The following is a 14,024-nucleotide window of genomic DNA, read 5'->3' on the forward strand; positions in this document are numbered from 1 at the left end:
GAGGCTTCTGGGTGGACAGCACAGCCAACACGTGTGCCTTGAGACAGGAGCGGCCCTGGTGGGCCAGAAGCCCGTGTGACCGGCTGGGCAGCGAGGAGAGGGGAAGAAGATGCAGTCAGAGCTCCTGAGGGCCTGATCGGGCAGGGGGGAGTTGTGGGGCAGCATTTGAAGTGAGGTGAGAGCTACCACAAGGTTGTGTGTGAGAGACTGGCTGCTGTGTAGAGAGTAAAGGGATTTGCCAGTCACAGGCCTTCGATGGCTCCATCCTGCTGCTAATCCGAAGAGCCTTAATGAAGGAGGCATTTACAGTGGCCTGGGTGGAGACCAGGAACCCACAGGGCAGGGCTAGTGCAGGGCCCTGGGCCAGCCCTGGGGCGCCTCAGCTGCAGGCTGCCTGTCAGAGCTTTTGGTCCTTGGTGGCCGACCCTCAGCACAGGCGGAGGGAGGGAGCTCAGGATAAATGCTCTGCTCTCATCCCTGCCCTACTCTCTGCTCTCCCACTGGTGCCGCTGGCTGGTCAGACCCACCCAGCAGCAGGGGGTGCACCTCTGTCCTGGCTCTTCAGGTCGGTGTGGGGAGGGCAGAGGATGAGCACTGGCACACTTTGCCAAGTTCAAGGGCAAGTCCAGGTTCTTGGAGAAGATGTGGGAAGGCCCGGCTTGGCAGGGGGAGGGGGCTGCATGGGCAGGGGTGCTCTCCCCAGGACACAGGTGGGGAACTTAGTGCGTTTGTAGACAGCTGCTTTCCTCTGCTATCGTTGGTGTTCTCCAACTGACCCTAAGAGTGGCCTCATGGTCACCGCCACCCGCATCCTTCAAGTGGGCAACCAGGGCTCCAGGAGGCTATAGGACTCTCCCAAGACTGCCAGGCACTCATTCATTTATTCCTTCAACAAACGTCATTGTGTACCGCTCACTGCATGCCCTTGTGGACAACTGCCAGGCAAACCTAGGGCTTCTGAATTACTCTTTTGAAGGAAGAACAGAGAAGGGTGTCTTGAAAGACAGACTTCATGCTCCAGTCTGCCCAGCACACGAGTTCCCAAGCAGTCCCTTTTCCTATAGATTCCTTGAATAAAGGAGCCCGGGGTGATGGTTCTGTCCCAGCACTCCTGCCTCCAGTCCTGGGCGCACCCCCCATCCCCCCACATACTGCCGTACCTTCCTTTCTCAGCACTTCAGACCTTCTCGCTCCTTTCGCTCTTTTTCCAATATCTGTCGTATTCCTTCTGTGGACCCCTGCTGACCTAGCCCCTGAGGAGCCATCAGTCAAGAAGTCACATGGTGCTCCTGCCCTCACAGGGCTGACAGATGAGAGGGGGCAGACAGCAAAAGCATCAGAGAGTCAGCAGAAGAGGCTGTTTAAGGTGACCATGGGACTGTGGGGACGGTGTTAGGGGGGCTGGTGGGGGTGGGGTGAGATGGTGCCTGGCTGAGAGACCTACAGGGACCAAAGTAGGGGCAGAGGTAAGTGTGGCTGGACAGCCACACATGATGGGGGAGGGGAAGGAGAGAGATGAGCCTGAGTGTGTGCAGGTAAACTGAGGTATGGAGCTGGCTCTCACTCTGAGGGAGCTGAGGCCTTCAAGCAGAGGAGTCAGGAGGGTCCCTCTGTCTTATGCCAGGCAACAGGCGGTGGAGGACACTGAGGTACCATATGCTTCTGGGGATTCTTCTCCCTGCCTCTCAGCAGGGCTCTGCCCTCCATCTGCCCCTTGTTAGGGCATAGTGCATTCTGCCATCTGTCAGAGGAGGGTGTGTGCACTAAGCCTCAGGGGGCCAATGAATCCCAGGAAGATTGGTGCTGTTATCTGGCAAGTGGCCCCATGGTGTTTCTCCCATTCCCAGAGGTGACAGTAAGCCGAGGCTCCGGGCCAGTGGCGTGTTGACAGCTTGCTCAGGGCCTGAGACCAGGCTGCCTTGGAGCTGTCCCTGGTGGCCAGCTAGGCTTCAAGCACATAGCATGACCCCAGGCAGATTTGTAAAGTGACTTGCCCACCCTGGGGTGAGGGTGCACGATAAAAAGTCCAGGCCTTGGAGTCCTCCGTTCCTGGACCGGAGTGCAAGCCTGGCTCTGCCACTGACTTCCTGACTTGGGGGCCTCGGACCAACTCTTGGACCTCTCTGAGCCTAAGTTTCCTCTTTGGTAAACTGGCACTTACATAGGATGAGGAGTTCTGTGCTGTTCTTAGCCAGGTGGCCTGGTGCCTCTCGCCTCCCCATAGCATGAAGCTGCAGGGCAAACTGCAGTACAGGTGTGTCAAGGTGGGTCAGCTGTCCCTGCCCCTCCACTCCCCTCCCAGCCTGGCACTTGTCAGTTACTGGGTAGGTTTCCTTATCGCTATCAGTTCCCACCCGGGGCCTCAGACATGCATTAGCTAAGGTCTCTTCTGAGCCGTCTGGACACTGTGTGCCTTTGCCATCGATCAGCTCTCTCTGGCAGGCCAGGGAGATGGCTGGGGAGCCTTGCTCTCTGCCGGTCTGTGGGGGCCAAGTCTGCAGGAGGCTAATTGACAATCCTGATCGGGTTTGGCAGGCCCATGCTTTCTGCACTCTTCTCAAGTGGCTGATTTTCAGGTCTCTAAGAGTGCTGGGACCTCTCCCGCAGCCACCTCCCTTCCTGGTCCTCTACCTTCCGCCTGACTGTTCCAGTGGGAAGGGCCATCTTGGTGCAGATGTCATGGGAGAAGCTGCAGAGTGGTAGCAGAAACAGAAGCCATAGAGGGATGTGTGTCCCTGTCCCATAGCCTTAGTGCCTGGAATGACACCTGGCTCAGGGAAGCAGGGTCCCCTCACTCTCTCCACCCTGGCCCTGGTGCTGTTCTCTTGCACGTGTCCCCAGCCACATGGAAGTGTCTGTTGGGTTTTATTTTCTTGATGTTCTTTTTTTTTTTTTTTTTTTAATGTTTATTTATTTTTTAAAGAGAGAGACAGAGACAGAGAGTGAGCGGAGGAGGTGCAGAGAGAGAGGGAGACACAGAATCTGAAGCAGGCTCCAGGCTCTGAGCTATCAGCACAGAGCCCGACACGGGGCTCGAACCCACAAATCGTGAGATCATGACCTGAGCCGAGGTCTGACGCTTAACTGACTGAGCCACCCAGGCGCCCCTATTTTCTTGATGTTCTTAAGAGAACAGCCACCATGGAGATGCTTCTTCGAGCCTTACTTCCCCACCCCCCCTCAGACTGCTGCTACTTTTTAAAGGGGTCAACTGGGTACTTCCCATAAGTCCCAAAGGAGCCCCAGAAGAGGCTTTTATGGCATGGCTCTGGGCGTACTGCAGCTCCATCTGGTGTCGTCTCCTGTGGGGGCTTCGCTGACCTACTTAGGCTGGACCAGAGGTGGGTCTCCTTTGTGCCCTATCTCCATAGTCACGGTCAGGTGGGCTCACCTGTCATGTTCAAAGTGCAGGTATTGGTCTTCTGTCTCGCGTCCCTTTCTGTGAGGGTCTCCTTCGTGGCTGATTAGACTGGCAGCCTCTCACATCTCACCCAGGAGAGACTTTGAACCAAGTGGCCCTGAGACCAAGGGATCATGGCTGAGTACTGATACAGGTTGTGAGCCTCACTCCTGGGCTTCCTGAGTTGTTGCTCTTCCTGCTGGAGGTCTGAAGCTTTGTCTTCTCTTTGAATCCTGTGTCCTGGAGCCCAGAGGAGCCCTGATCAGCTTGAACTAATCTGAGTTGGATTTTATTCTTGTAATGAAGCACGCCCGACCCATGCTGTTTCCCTGCTTTGTGCTCAGTTCGTCCATGGCTAACCCTCCCTCCCCTGGCAGAAGCATCAGGCCAAGCTTGTAACCAACCTCAGGAGGCTTCTGAATGGACTGGTCTGGGAGGCGGGGTCTCTGAGCCAGACTTCTGGGCACAGCTCTGGACAGTGGAATGTGAACTGCAGGTTCATGCCCCCTGGGGCATTGAAGCTCAAAAGTTGAAGGCTGGGACTGAGTGACTGAGTATTCACTCTTCCTGTGTGGGGCAGAGTGGCCCCTGTGCTCCTGGTCAAGGGTCAGGGACTGTTGCTTCCCAGGTAGCCCCTCCTTAGCCTGTTTCTGCCTCCCCCACAAGGGGGCAGAGAGGAGGTACCTCAGCCTTCAGGAAGCCTAATCATTCACCATGAATGGCTGTAGCATCAGTCTTCGAGGCCCTAGAAAGACCTGAGAGTACTGGAGAAGTGATGTCTCAGGAGACCATCGCTGTGGCTGCTGCTCCCTGACAGCTGCTGAGCCTCAGCGAGAGCAGCCCCCGCACGGCCCTTGGTGTGATTCCTACTCTGGGCTTGCCTTGGTGTTTTGATTGGAGTCTGTAAGAGAGGCAGAGTCTCAGCCTGCTCCTGATCTCAACATGTCAGATGTGTCTGAGCAGGTGTTTGGGCTCAAGGAGGGCTCTGAGCAAAACAGCAAGCCTCCCGAGTTCAGGCTAGAGGGGTTGGCTGTGCAGAGGGCTGTGGACAGTGTGTGCCCTCTCGTCCACCTGGGATTGGCCCTGCTCTCATATGTGTCGGGCTGCCCGTGACCCTCTAGCCCCCAGCCCCACATTGAACCTGCTTAGACCTGCTGGGCAAAGGCAGCCTCGATTTTACAGGTCCTCAGCCTTCAGCCACTCCCAGAGCCAGGCCACGTCCCTGTAGAAAATGGCCTGAGAGTCACTGCCAGGCTTAATCATCCAGGTTTCCCCCAGGAGATGATGCTCTCCCTCGGGCTTCCACAGAAGAGCTAGCTGTGAGGGTGTCATCCAGGAGATGTGTGCTTGAAACTTTACTTGTCTCCCTCTCAGAGGGACCCTCGTTTCTATATGTCCCACGTTTCTATTATGACTCCCATGGAGTCCTGTCTGGTGCTGGGTGTGGAGGAGCCTTCACCTCCGACGGGTCTCCTGTGGTCTCCGACAGCAACCCCTGTGGCATATCCCTCTGTGCAGGGGTAGGAGCAGAGGCTCAAGGGCAGGCCAGCGGGGGCTCCAAGCCAGCAAGCCAGGGAGCTGGTGTTTGCACTTTTGCCAGAAGTTGTGATGAGGGGGCTTTCTTAAGTTTAGCCTGACCAGTAGTGAGCAGAGTGGGAGCAGGTAGGACAGACTTGCAGGCCAAGAAGTAGAAGGCATTAAGCAGTTGGGATGTGAGGTGATAAAGGCCTGGCACGAGGGGTGAGAGAGGCAAGGAAGGGACCTGGATGGGGGTAGGGCAGGAGTACTGATTAGCTGGGGAGGGTGGGCACTGCTCGAAAGAGGAGGGTCTGGTGTGGGGAAGTCCAGGTTCTGGTCCCAGCTCTGCCCCCTGCTGGCTTCTCCCTTGTAAGACCACACTGTCCGGGTGCTGGGGTGAGATGGTGCGTGCAGGGTGCTTAGCTGTGGTCCTGGCCATGGGAGTCTCCACGGGAAAGACCTGAGAGAGGAAGGTGGCAGGCCAGGTCGGCAGTGGGGAAGGGCTGCTCTCTAAGTCAGTGACAAGGCCCCAGAGAAGGCCAAGGCAGCCAGGCGTACACCCAGCCTCTCATACTTGGGCTGGTAGGCTCCTGTTCCCACCCCACCAGGCCCCCTGGGCCTGGGTTCCAAGAGGCGCCATTGCCCAGAGAGCACTGGCCTGAGCACTGTGGATGGAGCCCCCCTCCCCTCCCAGGTACTCAGGCCCCTGGTGTCCTACAGAGATCAGCTCTTCTAAGCCCAAGGTGGCTGTGTCACCAGGTACAATAAGTACTGCTGACACTCTGACAAGTCAGGGCTGACCCTTTGGGACAGCGGGGGTTCCCCTGACAGAAGGTGGGGCACTGGGTCCATGTAGCAGTTTTTCAAGGCTGATCCGAGTGCAGGGTCCCTATCTGTGCCCTTCTTGGGCAATCCGAGGCCACACTCTCCTAAGTCAGCTGTGCTAGGCAGGAAATCAGTTCCGGAAATGTACCCCACAGCCAGATGATCAAAGCCCACAGCCAGAGCTGCCTGGAGCTGCGGGATCGGTGTCTGCAGGAGCCGCTGCTCATCGCCGCTCTGCCAACGCAGCCAGGAAGGAGGGGACTGCCTCCCTTCCCCGTGGGCGCCGCGAGCTGCCCACACACTCACTTCCAACCTACTTCTTGTTTCCCCAGAACCTCCAGTGGGCCCGCGACGTGTTGCTAGGCAGCGGTATCCCGTGGCAACAACTGCAGCACATGCCGGCACAGGGGCTCTTCTGCGAGAGGAACAAGACCAATTTCTTCAACGTGAGTACTTTGCCTTGTTGATTTCCGAGGCTGCTTGCTGCACTGCTTTGCGCTGGAGGTGTGCGAATGGCCTCCCTGGGCGGGTGTTCCCCGGACCACGGCTTTGCGGCATCCTCAGAGGGCGGGCAGGGTGGCGCAGTCGAGAGTGCGCCAGACTCGGGAGTGGGGCCGTGCTTGCCGAGTGACTTCTGGCAAGTCGCTGCACTCTCTGGGCACTGGTTTGCCTGTCTGTGGGGTAGAGGCATGGATAAGCTCTGTGTTCTCTAGAGCTCCAGGCATTCTGGGGCAACAGCAGGCAGTGGTGAAGGGGCTCCAGGCTCATGGTCTGCTCCTCTGGAGCAGCTCCGTTGGCCCCCATGTGGTCTTGGGCACCTAGGAGATTCTGACTGAAGCCGTGTCTACTGCCTGAAAAACAAGTTTGGACAGTGCTGGGCTTTCGGTGCCCTTCCAGCATTGACGTTCTATGTGGCATAGAGACCCACCCCTTGGCCAGGACATGGCCTGTCACCAAGGCTTATCTGCTTTCCATCCCTGAGGCCCCCTTAAGCCCACATCTACCCTGCCTGGTCACCCCACCTGTGCCCAGCCTTCCCTCATTTGCTGTGTCCTGCACAGAGATAGCTGACCCCTCACTCTTCCACCTGGAAGTTTCCATCCACCCCTCCCAGGACAGCCAGCTCCCAGCTGGGTGGCTTTGGCATGTTACCCAGACCCTCTGAGCTATGGTTGCTTCTCTGTTTTCCCGGATTCCCTGTTATGTGTATAAAAACTGAAGGGTGGGGTTGGCCTGGACAGGAGCTGAGGAGAGTAGGTCTTGGGGCTGGAGGGGTGTGTCAAAGGCTGGTTCTTCAGGCACGTGGCAGTAGGGGCCTCCCCACTGAGAGCCAGCCAGGTGGTAACATGTTTGGGTCCGTGGCTCTTCCCCTCCCCAGGCTATGACCTTCTAGTGGCCAGGCAGGGGCCATGGAGCCTGGGAGCCCTGCCTTTACCATCTCTCTCTGTGGGTATTTTATAGACAAGCAGTAGATGCTGTCAGTCTACACAGGACCAAGGATTGGCAGAGAAAGAGAAACTCTTTCCTGCCTAGATGCCCAGGCCACAGCCATCACCCACAGCAGCCACTGTTCCTCATCCTGCGTGTGTCCTTGCAGAGGGTATCTGCCTATGTATAAGCCAGTGAGCAGAAATGTACCCAAAGGACTATTTGTACTTCTGACCTTTGTTTTTTGGTTTTTTTTGTTGTTGTTGTTTTTTGTTTTTTGAGTTAAGAACATATCTTGGAGAGTGTTTTAGAACTTGTTCGTTCATTTTAGTAGCTGCATAGTATTCCCGACATGTGGATGTGCCACAACTTACCTGCCCATCCCCCATTGATGGGCATTTAGGTGGTTTCCAGTCTTTTGTTGTTACTGTGTTTCATATATACATCTTTGCCAATGTGGGGATCCATTCAGAGGGTAAATTCCTAGAAACAATTTCCTGGTCAAAGAGTTTGTGGTGCCTTTAAAGTTCTAGAAGAAAGATAGTACCATCCAAAGATCCAGCCCACGTTCCTAAACTTAGATTCATTTTTTTCAGACCTCTTCCACACTGTTACTTTTTTTCATATTTATTCGCTCTTTGGTAGGTGAAAAGTGTTATCATGTTTCATTTATTATTAGTGGGATTGCCCATGATATCACATTAGCAGTTTTACAGTTTTAGTTTTTTTCGGTGCCATTTCTACTCCTCTTAATTTTCTTATTAGGTTGTTAGTCCTTTCCTTATTGATTTGTAAGAACTCTTTGTCAGTGTTCTGCAAACCTTTTTTCTGTGGCTGCCAAATTGAAGTTAGAGCCAGGCAGTTAGCTAGTTTCCCTGAGTTCCTCTATTTAAAAAAAAAATTTTTTTTTAAATGTTTATTTATTTTTGAGAGAGAGAGAGGGCAAGCAGTGGAGGAGCAGAGAGAGAGAGGAAGACACAGAATCTGAAGCAGGCTCCAGGCTCTGAGCTGTCAGCACAGAGCCCAATATGGGGCTTGAGCTCACGGACCATGAAATCGTGACCTGAGCTGAAGTCTGATGCTTAACCGACTGAGCCACCCAGGCTCCCCTTCCCTGGGTTCCTTTATAAAATGAGCTACCATTACTACCTGCCTTGAAGAGTATTGTAGGGATCAAGTTATATAATGGGGTATAGCGACCCTACTTCAGGATCTGGCATATGGTAAGTGCTCAAGAAAACATCTTCCTGGGGCACCTAGTTGGCTCAGTTGGTTAAGTGTCCAACTCCTGATTTTGGCTCAGGTCATGATCTCATGGTCATGGGATTGAGCCCACGTTGGGCTCTGTGCTCCCTCCCCTGTTTCTGCGTGTATTCTCTCTCTCCCTCTCTCAAGAAAGAAAAGAACTTCCCTTCTTCTCCCCTCTTACGTTGCTGGTATTTGCCCTCAAAGACTACGCAGTAATGTTGTAAAGAGAGACCCAACCTCCCTTTCTTCCTCATGGGTGGACTGCTTACCCTTCCAAACGATAGAGTTTAAGAGGCCGGCACCTCAGAGCTGGAGCGCATCTGAACTGGCAGCTGGGTGCTCCAGGCCCCTTCCCCATTGGGCTCACTCCCCGTAGCAGCTCCTGTGGTTTCTGGGGCCATCTAGAAAATGAGTTCTGTAGAAGGGCAGTCAGGCTGCCTGTGGGAGAGGAGGCTGGCAGAGCCCTGGGTGAGCCTGGCACATAGGCAGTGCCTCCCTGTAGCCGGAAGCCCCTGCAGACACAGGCTACACCCAGCACGGACTGGATGTTTTGGGTGTTTTTACCTCCTCTGTGTCAGCTGTTTGTTTCTCTGTGCTTCCCCAGTGACCCGCTGCTTTTACCACCCTCGGGTGCTCTCCAGCCCAAGTCCTGGCCACCTCTGCTCTCTCAGCTCTTCTCTGTGGAGGTGGGTTGGGGCTCCTCGTGTTTCTCCAGCCCGAGGCCAAACAGACACTTATACCCCCGTTGCATCCCTGTACTCAAGGGACAGGTGCTCCCAGCTTCTTGGTGACAGGATGGCCTTTGCTGAGCCCACCCTGCCCTGTCCTTGCCACTGTTGTGGGAGGACCCTCAGGGTGGATGCACCCTGCCTCATACCCAGAGAGTGCTGACCCTGTGCGCTCTCAGCACGCAAATATGTCTAGCAGATGTGACCAAGTGTGAGGAATGGTTGCCTGCCATATTTACAGGGGAGCATTTAGGGCCCCCTCAGCTGACTCTGCTGGGATGGGGCCATGTCACTGACAGCTGGGGCTGTAGGTCGGGAGGAGCAGGCTGGCTCTTCTCCCTGCCAGTGTGCATTGGGGTTTGATGCCTTAGCCTGGGTGCTAAAGGCACCGGGCTACTAGCACTTGTGAGGAGGTATAGGGAGGGTGAAGGCAGGGGCATCTGGCACCCTGGCCTGCCGTCCCTCAAAGACCCCACTGTCTTGGGCCGCCAATCCTTGGTGTCACTCACCCAAGGGGCTTTCTGGGCAGCCCCCCTCATCATCCTCAAGGGCCTGGACTAGGGGACCCTCCCATTATTATTTTTTTTAATCTTTATTTATTTGTAAATGTGTGTTTGTTTATTTTTGAGAGGGAGAGAGAGCGCAGGCGGGGGAGGGGCAGAGAGAGAGAGAGAGAGAGAGAGAGAGAGAGACACAGAATCCGAAGCAGGCTCTAGGCTCTGAGCTGGGAGCACAGAGCCTGACGTGGGGCTTGAACGAACCTTGAGATCATGAACTGAGCCGAAGTCGGACGCTCAACTGACTAAGCCACCCAGGTGCCCCAATCTTTATTTATTTTTGAGAGAGAAAGAGAGAGAGAGAGAGTGAGTGCACAAGTCAGGGAGGGTCAGAGAGGGACAGAGGATCTGCAGCAGGCCCTGAGCTCACAGCAGAGAGCCTGATGCGGGGCTTGAACTCACAAACCCGAAGATCGTGACCCCAGCCGAAGATGGATGCTCAGCCAACTGAGCCACTCAGATGTCCCATTTTGTTGTTTTTTTTTTTTTTAAACCTCCCGTTATTTTTTAATGACAATTTCTGAAAATTGTGTGAGTCACATGGGACCACATTGTCACTGCAAACAGTCCAGACACACACTGGAACAGGTGGCCTTCTCAGAGGTGCTTCTGTTGCATGGTTGGGTTGTTCTCTTTTTTCAGGGGTGTGTGTGCAAAATCAGACAAGTTTGTCACGCAGCTTGAGAAAATTGTGTGTGCGTGTGTACGTGCACACATGCTTTTCAGCAACTTGGGGTTTTTTGCTGACGCTAAGTCTTACAGAAGTTTCCCTGTGAGGAGCATAGGCCATCTCACATTTGGAGCTGCCACCCAGTATTGTGTCATGTGAGGGCCACAGTCTCCTTGAGTGGGCACATACGTGGGGCCGGTCTCTGGGCTCCCGGGCAGGCTGTGGTAGGCTTTCCTGTCCACGTCTTTGTGCCGTGTTCCTCTTTGAGTCCCTAGCTGTCTTTGCCTGGCCCAGAGGAGGTGCTTGCTGTTTGTAGACTGATTTCCATTCGTGCCTTTTCGCGTAACAGATGGTCTTTGGGCACGTCCTCCTGGTCCAGCCAGTGCTGGCTGCCGTGATGCCCCTGCCACAGGATACTTGCAGGCTTACAGTAGAGCCCCACATGCCTGTCCCTCCGTGCAGGGCCTCTGTAGGACACCGTCAGGCACATGGGAGAGGCAGGGAACCCTTGAGGAACTTGGATGTGCTGGAGGCAGGGTAGATGCTGTTCTGCCAGAAACAAGACAGGGAGGCCTCCCGGGGTTCGGGGTTAGAGGCACCTCTGGGGGGATCTCCTCAAGGCTGGGACATGCCTGAGGCAACACTGTGTGTGAAGGGCTAGACAACACGATGGGTGCTGAAGGGCGGATGAGTGTGACTTTCCTCGTGGGGTCTCCTTGCACATGGGGCTTATCGGGCCCTCTGCACTGCTGGCGGGGGCGCTGTAGCAGTGTAGACGTGGCGTGTAGCAGGGCGCAGCAGTGTGGTTGGATGAGCATGTGAGAGAGAGGAATGAGCTTGGCGCATCTCCAGCCCCACTGCTCCACAACTTGACTGAGAGGGAACGGTTCCCAGCCCACCCCCTTCCTCTGCCGTGGAAAAGCCCTGCTTGCGGGCTGTCTGCCGAGCAGGTTGGAGCTCCTGGGCCATGGCTCCGGCTCTGGAGCGGGCTGGAGCCCCAGCTGAGGGCCTCATTACCTCAGCCCTCTCCCACCAGGCGGAACCGTCTGGTCTTTGCCAAAACAGAGCCAGAGTTGTTGAACGTTGTTGGTTGAGGTCTTGCAGCCCTCCCTGCACCGGCGGGGCCTGGCCTGGGCCCTGGCGCCTGTTCTTTGACAGCCTCGGGCGGTACCAGCAGGAGGCATGTGGCTGTGTGATTCAGAGGTGGCCCCTCAGGCCAGCTGTGCAGAACAGGGGCTGGGAAGACAGGGAAGCCCGGGACAGGAGGCATCGAGGTGGGGTTGCGCCTGGGGGACATATGAGCCCTCCTGAGCCAGTGCTAGCCTTGAGAGGGCTGCAGGGGGGGGGGAGGGGGGCGTGGCAGGGGACTGTACCTCTCTGGGCAGAGGGGGCCAGGAAAGCAGGCTCAAAGCACACTGTAGAAGCTGAGGGCTCATCTCTGAGTGCCCAGAAGCTTCTACAGCTTCCTGTGCAGGTGTGTGCACCTCTGGACAGGTGGGCCTACATAGGCTAGAGCTGGGCTTTTCCGTCCAGAGTGAACTTCTCTCCCTCTTGTAGTTGATTCAGAAACGTTCCCATAGTAACCAAGCCAGAGATGGCTCTCTCTCCTTTCCCAAAATGTTTGCTTATTTTAGTAGGCAGGGTTTTTTCTTGTTTCAACCCAGTTTCCAACCACTGTGAAAGAAGCAAAGGAAACCAAGGGCCCAACTAGCATTGCTTCCTGCGTCTGAGACTGTGCAGGGTGGGCAGCGGCTGTGGCCGGAGTTTGAGGGAGTAGAGGTGAGATGCTGGCTTGCTGGGGCTTGGCTGCCCTGCCACAGTGCCCCCATAGCCACTCTCGCCCTATGTGGGGGTCTGCCTGCAGCTCAGGCAAGCAGTCCGTGGCCAGCAGCACCCAGGGCAGGTCCCCAGGCCCTGGGGCCACTGAGAAGAGCACAGACTTTAGACTCTTGGGTGGGCTCGGCCCCTGGCCACTCCACAAGGCTGCCTGTTGGCAGGGGTGGTCACAATAAGTGGATGGAAGCCCCCACCAAGCACACCCTTGGCACATCACACAACTCACCCTTAGGATCAGGGATCAGCCTGCATGGGGCTTTAGGGCTTATCGTGGATCCCAGTGGTGCTAGTGGAGGGCAGTGCCGGCACCAGAAGGGGTGTGGCGACAGTATGTGGTGGGAGCCCCATCTGTCACCTGGCCAGGGCCCTCTGGAGGCTCCAGGCCCTGCTCTGGCTCGAGTGGGGCAGCCTGAAATGCGGACATGGCCATCCCTGCCCACCACATGGGCCCCTTTCTGTGCGGCCTGTCTTGGCCTTTGGTGCCTGTGGACGCAGGTCTTGCTCACTCTCCCTTGGTCAGTGCTTCGTAGTACTCCCCTGTCTGTCCTCCTGCCCACCTACCTGCCCTCTTCCCAGTGGAGCGGTAGCTTCCAGTTCTCCACTGGTACAAAAACATGGCCTTCCCTGGTCTCCTTCCTCACCTGTGCAAGTCTCCAGGGCAAGTGCCTGAGAGTGGAGGCCCAGTCACAGGCCCTCGGCAACCAGTGCCTCTACACGTCAGGAGCCAGATGGTTCTGCAGCAACTGCCCAGGTTCCCTCCTACCAGCCCCCTCCCTGCCGCCCCCTTGCACTCAAAACCATTGGTTTCATTTTGGCCTATCTATGGGGTGACTGGGAAAGCCGAGCCCCTTCCTGTCCCATGGTTAGTCCCTCTGTTGGCCCTGGCTCTGGCGTGCACTCCTACCCAGCAGCCACCACGTGGGCCTTATGGTTCTGTTTGTCCTGACTCCATGTTGCTTCAAGTGTTGGGAGATATAGTCATCACGAGCTGTCTTTGTTTTTTAAGCACTTGTGCTGTGTGGTTGCCAGCCCTGGAGCCTGAGTACTCACTGAGGGCCCCGATGTGAGAGGAAAGGTCCCCATAAGCTAGGCAGCCCACTGGTGGGAGAGCTGCCCACCAGACCTGGGGGGAAGGAGAGAAGGTCTCTAAAACCTCCAGCACTCCATCTATCCAGGCAAGAATCAGTCACACCCATTCTACTCTAACCCCACCAGTTGGCTGTATGAACTTGGGGGAGTCCCCCTCTACCTACCCAGTGAGCGGATACCTAGTATTAGGGAGGGGCAGGCACAGCAGGCCCACCTCCCAGGCAGGCAGCCCAGCCTCTGAGCCTAATGCACGGCCGGGCCTGAGACAGTGCCTATTGTACAGGCCACACCTCCACCAGTGCCCTGGCCCTCGGGAGAGAGCCAGGGGTCCAGATAGAGGCCAGTGGTGCTGAGGAGGGCACAGCCTCTGGAATCCGGCACATTGGGCACTCCCAGGCGGGGACTTCATCTAGAAAAGCATCCCAGCACATCCCTCTGGCACAGTGCCCAACAGGCGAGGCGTGCTTAGAGACTCTGAATTCTTCCCACCCCCTAAGGTTCCCTGGGACAGGATTAACTGGGAACTGAGCAGCCCCAGAGTGGGGGAGATAGGCACCATCCTGACTTGGGTCAGCTCTGGCCACGCCCTGGGGTCTGTGCCCAAGACGTCTGCTTCCTGTTGCAGGGCCACAGTTGGCCCTTCTTTCCCACCACCCTCCTAATTCCCAAGAGGCACCATGCCTGGTGGGCTCGTGGGCAGCTCTTGCCTCACTTGCACCTACCCC

General features: G+C 56.1%; 1 protein-coding gene across 8 annotated transcripts in view; it reads left to right on the plus strand.

The window, feature by feature from the left end:
* The window catches only part of CABIN1 (calcineurin binding protein 1), a 153,784-nt gene that overhangs the window by 101,409 nt on the left and 38,351 nt on the right, over positions 1-14,024 (plus strand). For all 8 annotated transcript variants that reach the window (XM_006938636.5, XM_006938634.5, XM_045042108.1 and 5 more), the window contains one exon: positions 6,076-6,189. In XM_006938636.5, the coding sequence (XP_006938698.4) occupies positions 6,076-6,189 (114 nt within the window). The remainder of the gene's footprint in view (positions 1-6,075; positions 6,190-14,024) is intronic.

Source organism: Felis catus, chromosome D3 (assembly GCF_018350175.1).
Source record: "Felis catus isolate Fca126 chromosome D3, F.catus_Fca126_mat1.0, whole genome shotgun sequence".
Taxonomy (NCBI): Eukaryota; Metazoa; Chordata; class Mammalia; order Carnivora; family Felidae; genus Felis; species Felis catus.